Below are 17265 nucleotides of genomic sequence, written 5' to 3'. Positions count from 1 at the left end.
CAGATGGACTGTGATCACTACTCACTAACGAGCTCCAATGTGATCATTCTACACTTAAACCAAAAATTAAATAGCAAATTCTAAAATCATAGTCATCACAAAGAAAACCGAAAGGCATTTTGAGGGCACAATAAAACTTCCTGCAACTCTCTAATAATTACTAAAATCACTAGCCTTGTTCTTAATAATATAAATAAAAATTTTCCTCCTAAAAAGATAGGGAAGGTTAACCCTTCGCATATTATTAGAGTTCAATGGCCCCAAGTTTAGTTGTCGAGCTTCTATATGAAACAGTTCTATTTTTAGAGACTGCATTTCATGATTTGTACCCTTTTATAGAGGTCCTCCTAAAAACAAAGAGAAAATCTACTTTTCAAAATTTACTTTTCAATTACGATATGAAAACACTGGACTCTTTTGTAAATCTAAGATAACATTATGAAATTATATGGGTGTTATATTTTCTGTAGTATGAAAAATCTTGCTACTTTAGCATTTTATGAATTACTTCACCATTAACTTGACCATAACTCATCAATTATCCCCAAGTATACTAAATGGAATGACATAATACGAAAATGGAAGTATGATGAAATCATCTAGAGTGATGGTGTCCAATATAGTAACAACTAGTGGCATATGACTATGTAAATTTCAATGTAAATTAATTAAAATTAAATAAAATTTAAGCCACACTTCATTAGTCACAAGATCTACATTTCAAGTGCTTAGTAGCCACATGTAGCTAGTTATTGACTACTTACTATTTTGGGACAATAAGAACATTTCCATCATGACATGAAACTATATTAAACAGTGCCGGTGTGGAAGGATTATGCGAGAGTGATGTAAATCATCACTGTTGCCTGATCCCCATTCATGTATAGGGTTGGTCAGATTTTGTATTTTTTTCGTGGTAGCAGAAAAGAAGTCTGGAAATAAAAAACATCATTCTAGTTTTGTTTGCTTGTTTGTTGGTTGTTTTGTTAGCTTTCATGATCATTTGAGAATTCTGAATCTTTCATTTCCTGCTCAGAATAGCAAGAGAAGAAAGTTGACAGAGAAAGAGATCTCAAAATTATTAGATAGATCAGATGATAAATGCAGAGAGAAAACAGTAGGACTCAAGAATATAATGATGGTGAAACAGAAGTCTTCACTTATGAAATACTAGAAGAATTTTATTAAACTCAAAAATCAATAAGTAAACAATTTGTTTCTAAGGAAACAAAGGGAAGGTCTTTATCACACAATATTTTGCAACTAGATTTTGCTAAAAAGAAAATATGACAATGTTTTTTCATTTTTATGCTTTCTGTGCATTAGAACTTATATAGTTCATAAACGGATAAATGCTGAAGTCATTTGGTAATAATAAAATTTAAATTCATTTTACTTTTTAATTTAGCTGGTGCTTATAAATTGAAAAATAAAAATGCTTGCAATTATAGAACAAAGATATTTTTCCTCTCTTTGACAAAATTAGGAACCACCAAAGTTTTTAAAAGTGTTTCATTCTGACAACTCAAGGGAAAAAAAGAACCAGAAACAATGATTAAATAGGACAAGGTAGACATACATTTTAAATCTGGACTCGGTATTTACAATATGATGTGTTCCAGGACCATACATGACAGTTGTTGCCCATTTGGGGCATATATATCATCAAATCCAGGGAAATATGGAAAAGAAATTCAAGTTTGCTATATTTAAATTATTATTAAAGAGTCTAACAAAGTTGTTTTTCATTATCCCTTTATTATTACATTTTCACATTGTTAAAAAATAACTTACAGCCTAAAAATCTAAAAACAATACAGCTCTTAGGCCCAGAGGGTAAATGGTAATTACATTCTTTCCTGACATATCAAGGATTAGCATAATAAAGTTTAATATATTGGTGATTATATTTGTGGTAATTATAATATAATCAAATTTATAATACTTCTTAATCATAAATTTATAAATATTGACAAAATTACGATATCAAAGAAGTCTGAGGATTGACACTACTTACTTCAAGACAGTAACCTAGTCAGTATGGTATTAATGCAAAATAAATAGATCAAGGAACAGAATAGAGAGCTCAGAGAGAACCCCACATATGTATAGTCAACGGATCTTTAACAAAGGAACAAAGGCAATTCAATGAAGAAATGATAGTCTTTTTAACAAATTACAGAACAACTGACATTCACAAGCAAAAACATGAATTCAAATACAGACCTTACATCTTTCACAAAAATTAACTCAAAATGGGTCATAGACCTACAGGTAATGTGCAAAACTATAAAACTTCTAAAAGATAAGATAGGAGACATCTAGATGACCTCAGGCTTAATGACAACTTTTTAGATACAACACAGGGAGCATAATCCATGAGACAGAAAAAAAATGATAAGCTGAACTTCATTTAAATTAAATATGTTTGCTCTGGAGAAAGACATTTTAAAAAAATGAAAAGACAATGGGGGAAACTATTTGCAAAGGATATGTGTGATAAGTGACTGGTATCCAAAATGTGCAAAGAACTAACACTTAAAGCTCAAATGAGAAAAACAACACAATTAAAAACCTGGCAAAAATCTAGATAGACACCTCACCCAAGAAGATATGAAAATGGAAAATAGCATATGAAAAGATGCTCAGCGTCATAAGACATTATGGAATCGCAAATTAAAATGATACACCACCACTGTTTAGAATGGCCTAAATCCAAAACACTGACAATTCCAAATGCTAGTGAGGACATGGAGGAACAGGGACATTCATTCATTGGTGGTGGGAATGCAAATTAGGCAGCCATTTTGCAAGATAGTTTGCAGTTTATTACAAAGCTAAATATGGTCTTGCCACACAATCCAACAATACGATTTATAGTACAAGATAAACATGTTTAGATTTTTCTAAAATTTCATGTTTTAGTCTTAGTAGCATTAAGATACGTTGCCTCTTCTTTTCGTAATCAATTCATTTGCTTTTGCCAAAATTTGTTCTAATTAAAATTTGAATGCCATTTACTCAAGGAAGTTGAAAACTTCTGCTCAAACAAAAAGCTGTGCACAGATATTTATAGTAGCATTATCCATAACTGCCAGAATTTGGAAGTAACTAAGATTTGTTTTCAATAGGTGAATGGATAAACAAATCCTGGTATATGCAGACAATAAAATATTATTTGGCAATTAAAATAAATGTGCTCTCAAGCCACAAAAAAGACACGCCGCAACCTTATATGTATGTTTCCGAATGAAATAAAACAGTCTGAGAAGACTGTATGCTATATACCTCTAACTATATGATATCCTAGAAAAGGCAAACCTATACAGCTAGCTAATAGATCACACGGTTGGCAGGGGGTTGAGGAAAGGGAAGGGGCAATCAAGTGGTGAAGCACAGGGGCTTTTAGGGCAATGAATGTATTTTGTATGATATTGTGACCATGGTTGTAGGACATTATACACTGGTCAAAACCTTATAGAATCTTACAACTTAAATTGTGAATGTTTATGTAAATTATGGACTTTTTCAAAGAATAATCTATCAATATTTGTTCATTAATTGTTAATATATGTACCACAATACTGTATCATGTTAATAATAGGGGAAAAATTGAGGGGGGAGGGTAGGATAAGGGTATATATGGGAACTTTGTACTTCTTGTTCAAATTTTTTATAAACCGAAAGCTGCTCCTAAAAACAAAGCCTATTACTTAAAAAAAAGTCTTTTGGACCCAGATGGTAAATAGTAATGATATTAAGTATATTCAAGGCTAATCCAATAAAATTCAATACATCAATCAATTGATTATAGTTTTCTAACCGTATATTTTTCTCATAGAAATATATGTGTGTATATATGTGTATATGTATTACAGTTCAATCAGAAAACAGAACTAGAACAATTTGAAAATATTAGGACACTAATAAAATATAGGACACTAATTGAAAATATGTAGTCACTTTGGAAAAATCAGCCTTAAACTATATTTTAATAATATACTTCTAAAACATAATGCTACTAAATCAGAAGTTAAAAAAATTGAGGGGTGCCTGGGTGGCTCAATTGGTTAAGCATCTCACTTTGGTTTAGGTCATGATCTCATTGTGTGTGAGTTCAAGCCCCATGTCAGGCTCTGTGCTGGCACACAGAGCCTGCTTCACATTCTGTGTCTCCCTCTCTCTGCTCCTCCCCTGCTCACACTTTGTCTCCCCCTCTCTCAAAAATAAATAAACATTTAAAAAAATTTAAGAAAAGAAGTTAAAAAAATTGGATATTAATAACTTGTGCTTGTTTTCTCCGTATTAGGTTTTACTTATCAAAATCTTTTCTGTCTCACTTTCTTATCCAGTTTTTATTCTCAATTAAATTGACTTAAAATTAACTGCAAAAGATACATTGTCATCTGTACCATTTATACATTCCATCATTTGGGAACTATTTTTGAATAGCTTAACATAATTTTAAAACTTCTAAAAAAATTAAAACTTCTAAAAAATAATGTGTGCTTAAAATAATGTTAAAACTTCTAAAAAATTTGTAAATGTACACATTATAATAAGCTTGATTAAGAAAGGCCAGTTGAGAATACATTGGATTAGTTTAATATATGAAATTAATATTTGTTAAAATTTGGAATCTGTGCTCACAAACATATACACTTCTCTTGGCTTAGATTTAATAACACAAAAATATTTTCTTCTATTAATAACAGAAACTTTATAGTAACATATTGAATCCATGCACTCAGATCACTTAAAATATTTGCTGATTAAATAATAATTCAATAATGCATGGACTAAATAAAATATTCTTTTACAATTAAAGAATAAATAATTATTTCATGATGCATGTCAATAATGTATCATTATGGAAAATATATGAATGCATCCTCCCTGAAAAAGGTTAAAAATCTATTGGACAACCATATATGAAAATGAATTTAAGATGGTTTAAAGACTTCAATTTTAAGACTTAAACTGTAAAACTCCTAAAAGAAAGCATGGTCAGTAAACTCTTTGATATTAGTCTTTACAGTGTTTTTTTGAATGACTCTTCCCAGGCAAAAGCAACAAAAGCTAAAATAAAGAAAAAAAGGGATTCCATCAAACTGAAAAGCTTTTCACACTGAAGGAAACCATCAACAAAATGAAAAGGCAAGCTACTGAATGGAAGAAGATATTTGCAAATCATACATCTGATAAAGGATCACTATAAAAATATGTAAAGAACTTACACAATTTAATATCAAGAAAATAAAATAACCCCATTAAAGAATGAGCAGAGGGCTTTAATATATTTTTCCAAAGAAGATATATAGATGTCCAAGGAGTACATGAAAAGATGCTTGACATCATTCATCATCAGGGGAATACAAATCAAATCACCTCATGTCTTTCAGAATGGCTATTAGCAAAAAGACACAAAAGAACAAGTGTGGAGAAAAGTGAAACCTCATGCACTATTGTGGGAAAGGAAATTGGAGCAGCCACTATAGAAAATATAATGGAGTTTCCTCAAAAAAATTAAAATAAGAACAACTCTAGGATCCAACAATTCCATCTAAAGAAAACACAAACACCAATCTGGAGAGAGATGCACACCCTTAAGTGCATTGCAGCATTATTTGCAATAGTTAAGATATGGAAGCAGCTTAAGTGTGTATTAATAGATGAATGGAGAAAAAAGATGGTGAGAGAGAGAGAGATTACTCAGACATAAACAGAATGAAAACTCGCCATTTGCAACAACATGGATGCTCCTACAAGGTATTATGCTAAGTAAAATAGGTCAGACAGAGAAAGACAAATACCACACGCATTCAGTTTACATGGAATCTAAAAAACAAAACAAACAAATTAACAAAACAGAAACAGATCCATAGAGAGAGGGGAAAAAAACCCCCAAAACTGTAGGTTACCAACAGGGGGGGGAACTGAGAGGTGGGTGAAATAGGTAAAAGGGGTTTAGAGATACAAACTCCCAGTTATAAAATAAAAATGTCCCAGGGATATAATATGGGAATATAGTCAATAATACTGTAATGACTTTGCATGGTGATAGATGGTATCTAAACTTCTGGTGATTATTTTGTAATACATAAAAATATCGAATCAGTCTAATGTACACCTGAAACTAATCAACTATTGTATGTCAATTATACTTCAATTAAATTAAATTAAAAAAAAAACTATTGGGATCTCAAATAGAGGTTGAAGATTAGGCTACCTTTCTTTATTAATGCAGAAAAATGTATCTTTTTGCTAAGCATGATAGATTACTTTGTGATTCTAAAATATATTCATTTCATGAACTTTGTGAAATATTTTGAAACTTAAAAATCCTTCCAAAGTATCCTCAGGCATAAAAGTGGTGTTTTGTTAATCCGAGTAACAATTTATTTTAATTTTTGAAAATTTAACCTCCAGAAACTTCTCATTTCACCTTTACTGACTCTGTTTACATTCTGTATCTCTGGACAGATAATTTGTGATAGACAAGGTAATTAAATAATCAGCATTTCACAAATGAGACACCAACTGAGTGAGAAATTTTATTTTGAAATTCTTCTTGTAGCACTCACCTTTCTGTCTAATAAACCTAGATAGCCTGAAACATTTAATTCAGTGCTTTCTGAAATAAACAGGCAGGTGGTGGAAGGATAGTTGATAGAACTAACACAGGACAATTAACAAGACATTGACGTGGGCTAGAGAGGTGAGAGAGGATTGAGTAGGTGAGAACTTAATTTTTTTATAAGTGAAAAAGGACAATCAAAAACTACATTTAATGGGGTGCCTGAGTGGCTCCGTTGGTTAAGCGGCTGACTTCGGGTCAGGTCATGATCTTGCAGTTTGTGGGTTCCAGCCCTGCATTGGGCTCTGTGCTGACAGCTCGGAGCCTGGAGCCTGCTTCAGATTCTGTGTCTCCCTCTCTCTCTCTGGCCCTCCCTGCTTATGCTTGCTCTCTCTCTCTCTCTCTCTCTCACAAAAATAAGTAAACATGAAAAAAAAAAAACTACATTTAATGAAGAATCTCTGCATGCATCCGAAAATATGTCTCTTCAATATCATGTATATCTACAGTGGAGATATAAACAAAATAGTTAAAACTTCCCAAACCCATATGTACTGAATTTCTTCTATAATCAGAATCTTAATTTTTTAAATGTTTGTTTGTTTGTTTGTTTGTTTATTTATTTATTTTTGAGAGATTGAAAGAGAGAGCTCGAGTGTGTAAGGGGCAAAGAGAGAGAGGGAGACAGAGGATCAGAAGTGGGCTCTGTGCTGACAGCAAGAGAGCCTGATGTGGGGCTCAAACCCACAAACCGTGACATCATGACCTGAGTTGCAGTCAGAAGCTTAGGAATCTTAATTGCCTGAGCCACCCAGGTGCCCCCAAATCTTAATTTTTTAAATTAGAATAAGTAGAGCTAAAGAGAGATCTGATCATGTACATTAGACAGTTCAGAAAAGCAGCAAATAATGTACAGTCAAGAATTTAGTTCATCTAGGGGTAAAGTAATTCTGTTTAAAAGAGAAAAAAAAAGGAATTTCTTAAGCAATACGTTTTTTAACAAGATTTTAAGGGAAAAATTGATTAATAGTTCACTTGCATGTTAACTAGAATGGAAATTAAAAGCTTCAAGAAGTTAAAGGTCAGGCCTATAAATTGACCATTTAGTTCCTATAAAAATACTATTATAGCAACAAATAAATCCAGATCTTTTTCTGTTATTTAAAGATATATAATGCATTTATTTTCAGTCATTAACCTAACTCATCTCATTAGAATATATATATGTATATATATATTTCTTTTAAAAAAATTATTTTAAGTATATTCTATGCCCAATATGGGGCTTGAACTCATGACCCTAAGATTGAGAGTCACATGCTCTACCAACTGAGTCAGCCAGGTGCTCCCTAACTGATCTCACTTAAATACACAATTTTAAAACTGCAGCCTCCATCTATCCTTCCTTCTTTCCTTCCTTCTTCCTTCCTTCTTCCTTCCTTCCTTCCTTCCTGCCTTCCTTCCTCCTTCCTCCTTCTCTCGCTCCCTCCATTCCTCTCTCCTTCCCTCCTACTTTTCTTCCTCCCTTTCCTCCTTCCTTCCTTCTGTTCTTTTTCTTTTTTTTTTTTTTTTTTTTTGGTTGCTTACACTAAGCATATATGGGTTTTTATATGGTTGCTTACACTGATTTTGTTTAGGCTCACAATAGATTTTCTTCTGTGAACTATTTTAACTATGTACTGTTTTAAAACTTGTTTATAATGTGCATGTGTAAACAGTTACTTATAGGTCAAGAATGGCACTGTTACCAAATGGGAACCAGTAAACAAATATTAATGATAGCATAATGTTTCATAATTTGATGAATTATTTATAATACGTTGTGTGTGCGTATGTATATATATATATATGTATATATATGTATCTATACACACCTATATATATATATATTTCACTTAACGCATATACATACACACAAGAGACTTAAAATTTGGGTTCTTATTTATCCATATGGGCAGTTCAATGCCACAGTACTAAAATGCTTTCTCAGAGCATTCACTATTCTGAAATACTTTACTAATCTGTCTGTTATTTTTCTCCTTTTCAATAACAGCTGCCTTTTTATGAAATTTTGTCAGTGTCACGTATAGAAAATGAATGTTCAGTTATTTTCTTCTTTTCTGTGTTTTGTGCATATTTCTTTCTGTTCGTGAAGATACATTATTCTTATTGAGAATTAAATAAAATCTGACTTATACAATCTGCTCTTCTAAAAATTAAATCAGACAAATAAAAAGTTATTGTTTTCCAAGATCTGCATAAAAATAGAAATATGAATTAGAATTTCCATCTGTAAAAAAAGAGAGTCGCTTTTCCACAGCTCAGGTACAAAGTACGCTGTTATCTGTTGTGTGAAATTTGCAGGCGTTTGTGGTTCACAGTGAAAGTCTACAGTTTCTTAAATTTTATGTTTAAAGAAACTATCTTCCTTCATAGTGGCATTAAAATTTAGGATTAATATTTTATAAAGAAATGAATGTTGCTGTGACATACTTTATAGGCCGAGTCCTTCTAACTTGCGAATCACTGGGTTATGGAATTAAAACATAGCCCTAGGAATACAATTCCTCCTATTATCTATTTTTTGCTCTTGCAACTATGTGTTTAACTCTCCCGATTTTTAAAATTATTTTTTAATGTTTATTTTTTTTGAGAGAGAGACAGAAACAGTGCATGAGCAGGGGAGGGGCAGAGAGAGGGAGACAGAATCTGAAGCAGGCTCCAGGCTCAGCTGTCAGCACAGAGCCAGATGTAGGACTCAAACTGGTGAACCATGTGATCATGACCAGAGCTGAAGCTGGAGCCACCCAGGCTCTCCTCTCCTTTCTAATTTCTTATCAAACCTGCCTTTTCACAGGATTTTAATTTCATGCATAGTCTCAGCTTTCCATTATTGTAGGATATACATTTACTCTGGTCACTCACCCCAGAAACAGTGGCAGCTCTTTTACTCTGGGACTCCATTTGAGCCAATCTTTGTGGTTATTCATGATAGGACCATTGTATAACAATGTGGAAATTCTAAATTTATGTTCCACAAATTCTAGGCTAACCACCTTCTTCCTTTTCCAATTCTTTCTATTTTCCCCTGCTTACATCACATATCGCACATGTGTACCTATGCAGAGCCATGAAGACCACACCCAATTAGCTCAATGTACTCTAATTTAAATGCAAACTATTGCTAAATGCCCCCTGTCTGCTCTCCACTCCTTGTTTCATCTCTGGGGAATGTTCTGCATCCCTAAGGAAAATTCAGCATTATCATCAGTTAGTTTTAATTACCTTCACATACTTGAATGGTGGTGTGCTAGATGCTAAAATATATAATTTAAATAGATACGGTCTCTGCCTTCAGCCACTTACATATTAAACCATGATAAAATGAGTTGCTATTTTTAATTGGACAGCAAGTGTAACATTTTTCATGTAAAATGTTCTAAAAAATGAGGGAATTCAATTGCCTTCCTCCGTGAAGTTCGCTTAATAATGCACATTGAAATACAGTGAACAGCAAAAAATGCCCGGGAAGTATATATATAATAGCTCCATTTTAGACTCCCAAAAAAGTGAAAATGACTTTGGCAGCTAACAACTGGCATCTGACAGCTAGCCTGAAATATTCTCAACAAACATAAACAATTTTCTAGAATCTAAACAATAATCAGCTAGAGCTGCTCTGTGACTATGGGGTATAAGAAGACAAAGGCAAGTCTATTCCATTTCAAGTCTGAAATAAGACAGAGACCAGGACACTCAGCAACCACAAAAAAATTAACTGCCGCATCTTTATAACAGCAAATCTAGTTCTGCTTTAATGTCTGCTTTCCAGGTAAAAGGTATCAACATATACATCCACAATTTGTCCCCAATCTTGACAGCATTCAATCCAGAGCCCTCTTCAGAATATTCAGGACAAACCCAAATCCTCTAACAAGCCTATTCATACTGTTTTTTACCAGCACCCAGAGATTCGTTTGGTATGACCTTCTTCGCCATAGCAAACTAAGTGTATCTGATCTTGCTTCACTATTGGTGGGTTTCAGTGATTAATCTTGGACTGATGAACTTTCATATTTTTATGACTTAATTTTTATTATTTTCTTTTATTTTATGTCAAAAATTATACTTAAATTAGTAATCAAATATTATTTTTAAATTCTTACTTTGGTTTATATATAAATGAAAAAAAGTTTAAATCAAGATGCTGATAACCTGAGTCCTCTCGAAATAGCAAATTATATAATCTTCCACAAGTTTAATTTTTTTTTAACGTTTATTTAGTTTTGAGACAGAGAGAGACAGAGCATGAATGGGGAAAGGTCAGAGACAGAGGGAGACACAGAATCCGAAGCAGGCTCCAGGCTCCCAGCTGTCAGCACAGAGCCTGATGCGGGCTTGAACTCACGGACCGTGAGATCATGACCTGAGCCGAAGTCAGATGCTTAACCGAGTCACCCAGGTGCCCCATAATCTTCCATATATTTAGAGACATATTGATGAAATAAGACTAGAAAACGGAAGGTACTATAGGCTGAATGTTTATGTCCCTCCAATATTCATATGTTGAAACCTAATCCCCAATGTGACAATTAGGAGGTGGGGGGGGGGGGTTGGAAGGTTATGACTGGGCTTAGTGACTTTACCAAAAACAACAACAACAACAACAACAGCAACAACAACAACAACAAAAATCCAGAGAGCTCCTTAGCTACATCTGCCATGTGCAGACACAGAGAGAAAACAAACATCTATGAACCACGACAAGGCCCCTTACCTGATCCTTGATCTTGGATTTCCAGCCTCCAAAACTGAGAAATAAACTTTTGCTTATATTACCACCCAGTCTATGGGTATATTTGTTACAGCAGCCTGAACTAACTAAGGCAACTGGAATTTATAGAAACCTCATTAAATGCCATAAAAATATTGTCTAGCTTGATCCTTGAAGAACCTAATTTCCTAATTTATAATCAAAGCTCAAGAAGTTTCAGTAATTGTTCCAACATCTCACTGTAAATAAATGCTGAGATTTGAAGATAATCTCAGTTTGGGCTCTAAAATATGCTTGCTGCGGAATCTGTTTCAGTAACAGGAGAAAAATTAATGAAAATACCTTAATATAATTGAAAGTATTTAAAATGTTATGATAATTTCCATTACTAGTAAACTAGGAATAATTAAGACAGTGGGTGATAATTAAAAATCATAATCAGGTTGACATTTTTTATTAAAAAGTGAAAAAAAAAAAAAGCCTGGTCCCCCTGGTACTTCCTTAATCTCTCATAAATACGCTCTAGTTTTCCACTCTATCCTGATCTTACTGGTATCCTTGCTGTTTCCAGAAACACAAAAACAACACATATGCTCCTACCTCAGGGCCTTTGTACTTGCTCTTCCCTCTGTATTTTATATACATATATATATTTTTTTCCATTTAAATATATGCATAATATAAACAACATATATATTTATATATAAATATATATTTATGATATATAATAATATAAATTAATATAACATAATATATATTTACATATAAACACATTGTATATATGCATGTGTGTATGTATATGTATATATGTGTGTGTATATATATATATATATATATCCATTCCCATTTCTCAGATTGCACTCCTTATCACCTCTGCTCTATTTTTTTCCCCACAGCACTTAATACATAGAATGCTATATGTTGTTTTTATTTATTTTGCTTTTCTGTCATTCCCACCTAGAATGGATGCTGTAAGAGAACTGGAGTTTGTTGCTGGCAGTGGTAATTCTGACACATGAAGACAATCTTACCTTGTTTTGTTAATGTTATTCTTTTTGGTCACTTATGTAACCTCGGTGCCCAAAACAATGCCTGTTTCATAGTAGGGACCCAATAAGTTCTTGTTGAATAAATAAGTAAAAACAAAATCCCATGAGGTCTATTAAAAGACTAGCTTTTAGATTTAACATTTTAGGATTTAGTGTAATCTTATATCACACACAAATTCTAAACACAAACTATAACTTTATCACAGATAGTAAAAGCAAACAAAAACTTTTCAATATTTAAAAAAAAAAACGAGGTAATACACTTCAGAAATATAATCCTCTGGGCTCTACTTTTTTTGACTTTTTCCTATAATCTCAGTTGATTCATCTTCATGTAGATAAATATTTATACATCACCTGTTACATTCTAAATGCCATGCTAACTACTAAAAATGTCATGATTACAAGTCTACCATTTGCTAGTTGTGTGAGCTTGGGCAAGTTACTCAACCACTATAATCTTCAGTGTCCTCATCCATCAATTGTGACTAAAGGGAGTAATTAATCATCATCAGGTTTTTATGCTGATGTCCTAACATGAGCCATGAGATGAAATAATGCCAACAAAACAGCACTGCTCCCTGCCCATTGGAGTCATCCAATTAGTGTTGTTCCTATCACTTGTGAGTACTCATGATGTTGTTGAAGAGACCATAATGGATATGCCCCTCTATTTACAAAAATGTAGATTATCTCCTATAGAAGTAAAACATTGTCTCTGGTTAAAAGCACAGATAGCACGACATGCTCATGATTCACCAAATTACTTTCAGACAGTTAGGTCCAACCAGGCTCTCTCTGATTCCCAACCCTCAGTGACTCTGTCAAAATGACTACTCTTCCTACCCCACCCACATAAATATGCTTACATCAAGTCACTGTGTGGAAGAGAATTAGAAGTTTTAACCTTAGGATATTTTCTTTATTTCTCTTCCTTGTCAAGAATGATACTCTGGCAAGGACTACTTTCCTCTGAATGCGATTAATACCAGTGAGGGTAGTCATACTTCATTTTGCTGTAGATTTTGCTGCACCTGTGTGGTAATGTGAGGACATTTTGAAATGATTTTAAATGTAGATGAAGAGAGTTGCTTCTGCTATCATTGGGAAGGGAGCAGCATTTACTTACAGTGTATTTCTAGCACCTGCATGGCCACCTGAGGGGTGGCATTGAGGGATTCGTGGTCTACTCTGCAGATTACAGCCACACCATCGTCGCTCCGGTCCACTCGGAAATCCAGTGTGCTGCTGACGGTGAATGTCTTGCGATTGGCATCCTCTTCTTTTAAATATTTTACATCTGAAAGTAAAATGTAAATTTTAAAATTCTATGACATCATCTTTCAAAATGTAACAGATTTCATTCACTTGAGACACAACTGGGGGCCCCACGTCTCCAAACTTCTTCAATTTTTAGAAAGCAAATATTTATTAATTTAACATTTATTCCATTTCAGTTTGAGCAAGGGTACAACTACTTCAAAAATAAATTTTAAAAGGTGAATACATCGATAAAATTAAAGGGTGGAATACAGTTGTTTCTAAACTAAAGTGCAAGATTTTTTTTAACACTCCATTTGAGAAATCAGGCCATTTTATAATATTCATGACCTTTCTTTATATTTGACTTTTGCATAAGATAATCTTAAATCTCTGAACCACTAGTTGGGAAGGGCAAATTCACAACATCCTGTTATGCCTGAAAGAAAGTACAATGTATTTGAGCTATAATTTCAACATGAACCAATGTCAGATGAACATAATTCCCAAAGAACACCAACAATGAAAAGTTGTCTTCTTCACTAAAGGAAGTAAGAGATCATATGGTATTTGTCTTTTGCTGACTGACCTTATTTTGCTTAGTAATACACATTCTGGTTCCATCTCACTCATATGTAGAATTTAAGAAACAAAACAGGTGAACAAAGAGAATGAGAAAGAAAATTAAGATAAAAACAGAGAGGGAGATAAACCATAAGAGACTCTTAAATACAGAGAACAAACTGAGGGTTGCTGGAGGGTTGTTGGATGGGGGGATGGACTACATGGGTGATGGGTGATGTGCGATGCCTTAAGGAGGGCACGTTACGATGAGCACTGGGTGTTATATGCAAGTGATGAATTTCTGGGTTCTAATCCTGTATCTATTATTACACTATATGTTAACTAACTTGGATCTAAATGAAATTTTAAAAAAATAATAAAAGAGGACATGGATGCAAAAATTCTCAACAAGGTACTAGCAAATCAAATCCAACCACTCATTAAAAGAATCATTCAACACAATCAAGTGGGGTTTATTTCTAGGCTGCATGGTGGTTCAATATTCACTAATCAATCAATGTGGTATACCACATTAACAAAAGAAAGGATAAGAACCATATGATCCTCTCAATAGATGCAGAAAAAGCATTTGACAAAGTATAGCATTGATTCTTGATATAAACCCTCAACAAAGTAGGGATAGAGGGAATATACCTCAACATCATAAAGGCCATATACAAAAGACCCACAGATAATATCATCCTCAATGAGGAAAAACAGAACTGTTCCTCTACGGTCAGGAACAAGACAGAGATGTCCACTCTCACCACTGTTATTTAACATAGTACTGGAAGTAGTAGACTCTGCAATCAGACAACAAAAGAAGTCAAAGGCATCCAAATAACCAAGGAAGAAGTTAAACTTTCACTATTTGCAGATGACATGATACTCTATGTAGAAAACCCGAAAGACTCCACCAAAAAATTGCTAGCACTGATACATGAATTCAGGGAAGTCACAGGATACAAAATCATTGTACAGAAGTATGTTGCATTTCCATACACCAATAATGAAACAGCAGAGAGAAATCAAGGAATTGATTCCATTTACAATCAACCATAAGATACCTAGGAATAAACATAGCCAAAGAAGTAAAAGATCTGTACATTGAAAACTATAGAACACTTTTGAAAGAAATTGAAGATGACACAAATAAAGGGAAAAAATTCCAGACTCATGGATTGAATGAACAAGTAGTGTTAAAATGTCTATACAACCAAAGTAACCTACAGGTTTAATGCAACCCCTATCAAAACACCAACAGAGCTAGAACAAACAATTCTGAAACCTGTGTGGAACCACAAAAGACCCCAAATAGCCAAAGCGGTCTTGAAAAAGAAAAGCAAAGCTGGAGGCATCACAATTCCAGACTTCGAGTTATATTACAAAGCTGTAGTGATCAAGATGGTACAGTACTGGCACAAAAATAGGCACACAGATCAATGGAACAGAATAGAGAAGGCAGAAATAGACCCACAACTATATGGTCAACTAATCTTCAATGCAGGAAAGAATATCCAGTGGCAAAAAGACACTCTTTTCAACAAGTGGTGTTGGGAAAACTGGACAGCAACATGCAAAAGAATGAAACTGGACCACTTTCTTATACCGTACACAATAATAAATTAAAAGTAAGTGAAAAACCTAGATGTGAGACCTGAAACCATTGTAATCCTATAGGAGAACCTAGGCAGCAACCTCTTTGATCTTGGGCACAGCAGCTTCATTCTAGACATGACTCTGGAGGCAAAAGAAACAAAAGCAAAAGTGAACTATTGGGATTTCATCCAGATAAAAAGTTTCTGAGTCCGACTCTTGATTTCAACTCAGGTTATGATCCCAGGGTCATAGGATTGAGTCGCATGTCGGCCTCCGTGCTGAGTGTGGAAGCTGCATAAGATTCTCTATCTCCTGCCCCTCTTGCTCTCTCTCTCTCTCAAAAGGAAAGAAAGAAAGAAAGAAAGAAAGAAAGAAAGAAAGAAAGAAAGAAAGAAAGAAAGAAAGAAAGAAAGAAAGAAAGAAAAGAAAGAAAAGAAAAAGAAAGAAGGAAAGAAAGAAAAGGAAAAGAAAAGAAAAGAAAAGAAAAGAAAAGAAAAGAAAAAAAAAAAAAAGAAAAGAGGCACCTGGGTGGCTCAATTGGTTAAGTATCCCACTTCAACTCAGGTCATGATCTCATGGTCCGTGAGTTCAAGCCCCATGTCGGGCTGTGTGCTGACAGCTCAGAGCCTGAAGCCTGCTTCAGATTCTGTGTCTTCCTCTCTCTCTTCTTCTTCTCTCCTCCCACTCTTTCTCTCTATCTCTCAAAAATGAATAAACATAAGAAAGAAAGAAAGAAAGAAAGAAAGAAAGAAAGAAAGAAAGAAAGAAAGAAAAACAAATGATTTCACTCATATGTGGAATTTAAGAAATAAAACAAAGTAACATAGGGCAGGAGAGAAAGAAAGAGAGAGAGAGAGAGGCAGGCAGGTATACCAGAAAACAGACTCATAACTAAAGAGCACAAATTGAGGATTGCTAGAAGGAGGTGGGTGGGAGATGGACTAAATGAGTGATGGGTATTAAGGAGGGTAGTTGTGATAAGCACTGGATGTTATATGTAAGTGATGAATCACTAAACTCTACTTCTGAAACCAATATTATGCTATATGTTAACTAACTGGAATTTAAATAAAAGCTTGAAACAAAAATAAATAAATAAATTAAAGAAATGTTACTTGAGTAAAAAAAGGAAGAGGACAGTCATCTGAATATTTTGAATATTTTAAAATATGTATTTGCAGTGAAATTTACATTGAGATAAATGCTCTTCACTTGGCTGAAGAATTTATTTCAGCATGAATGAAATAAATCTTGAATACTTTTCTCAAGATGTGAATTCATTTATTGATATTTAAACTTATTGTGCATGATTAAGATTCGTTAAATGGTGCATTCAGGCAGTATTTGTTCTCTATGGAAAAGAGGTTTAATAATATTTTCATTTAATTTAAATTTTCTTACGTCTAAAGTAGTTGATAAGAAGAGGGTGATTTTAATGGATT

At 33.6% G+C, this 17265-nt stretch overlaps 1 protein-coding gene across 1 annotated transcript in view; it reads right to left on the bottom strand.

Moving 5' to 3' along the window:
• Window positions 1-17265, bottom strand: part of CADM2 (cell adhesion molecule 2) — a 261876-nt gene that overhangs the window by 134232 nt on the left and 110379 nt on the right. The window contains exon 5 of the mRNA XM_042999149.1: window positions 13530-13700. Coding sequence (XP_042855083.1) covers window positions 13530-13700 — 171 coding nt within the window. The remainder of the gene's footprint in view (window positions 1-13529; window positions 13701-17265) is intronic.

The sequence above is a fragment of the Panthera tigris genome, chromosome C2, assembly GCF_018350195.1.
Source record: "Panthera tigris isolate Pti1 chromosome C2, P.tigris_Pti1_mat1.1, whole genome shotgun sequence".
NCBI classification, from domain to species: Eukaryota; Metazoa; Chordata; class Mammalia; order Carnivora; family Felidae; genus Panthera; species Panthera tigris.
The sequence above is the reverse complement of the archived record's forward strand: the minus strand, read 5'-3'. Positions and strand labels throughout refer to the sequence as shown.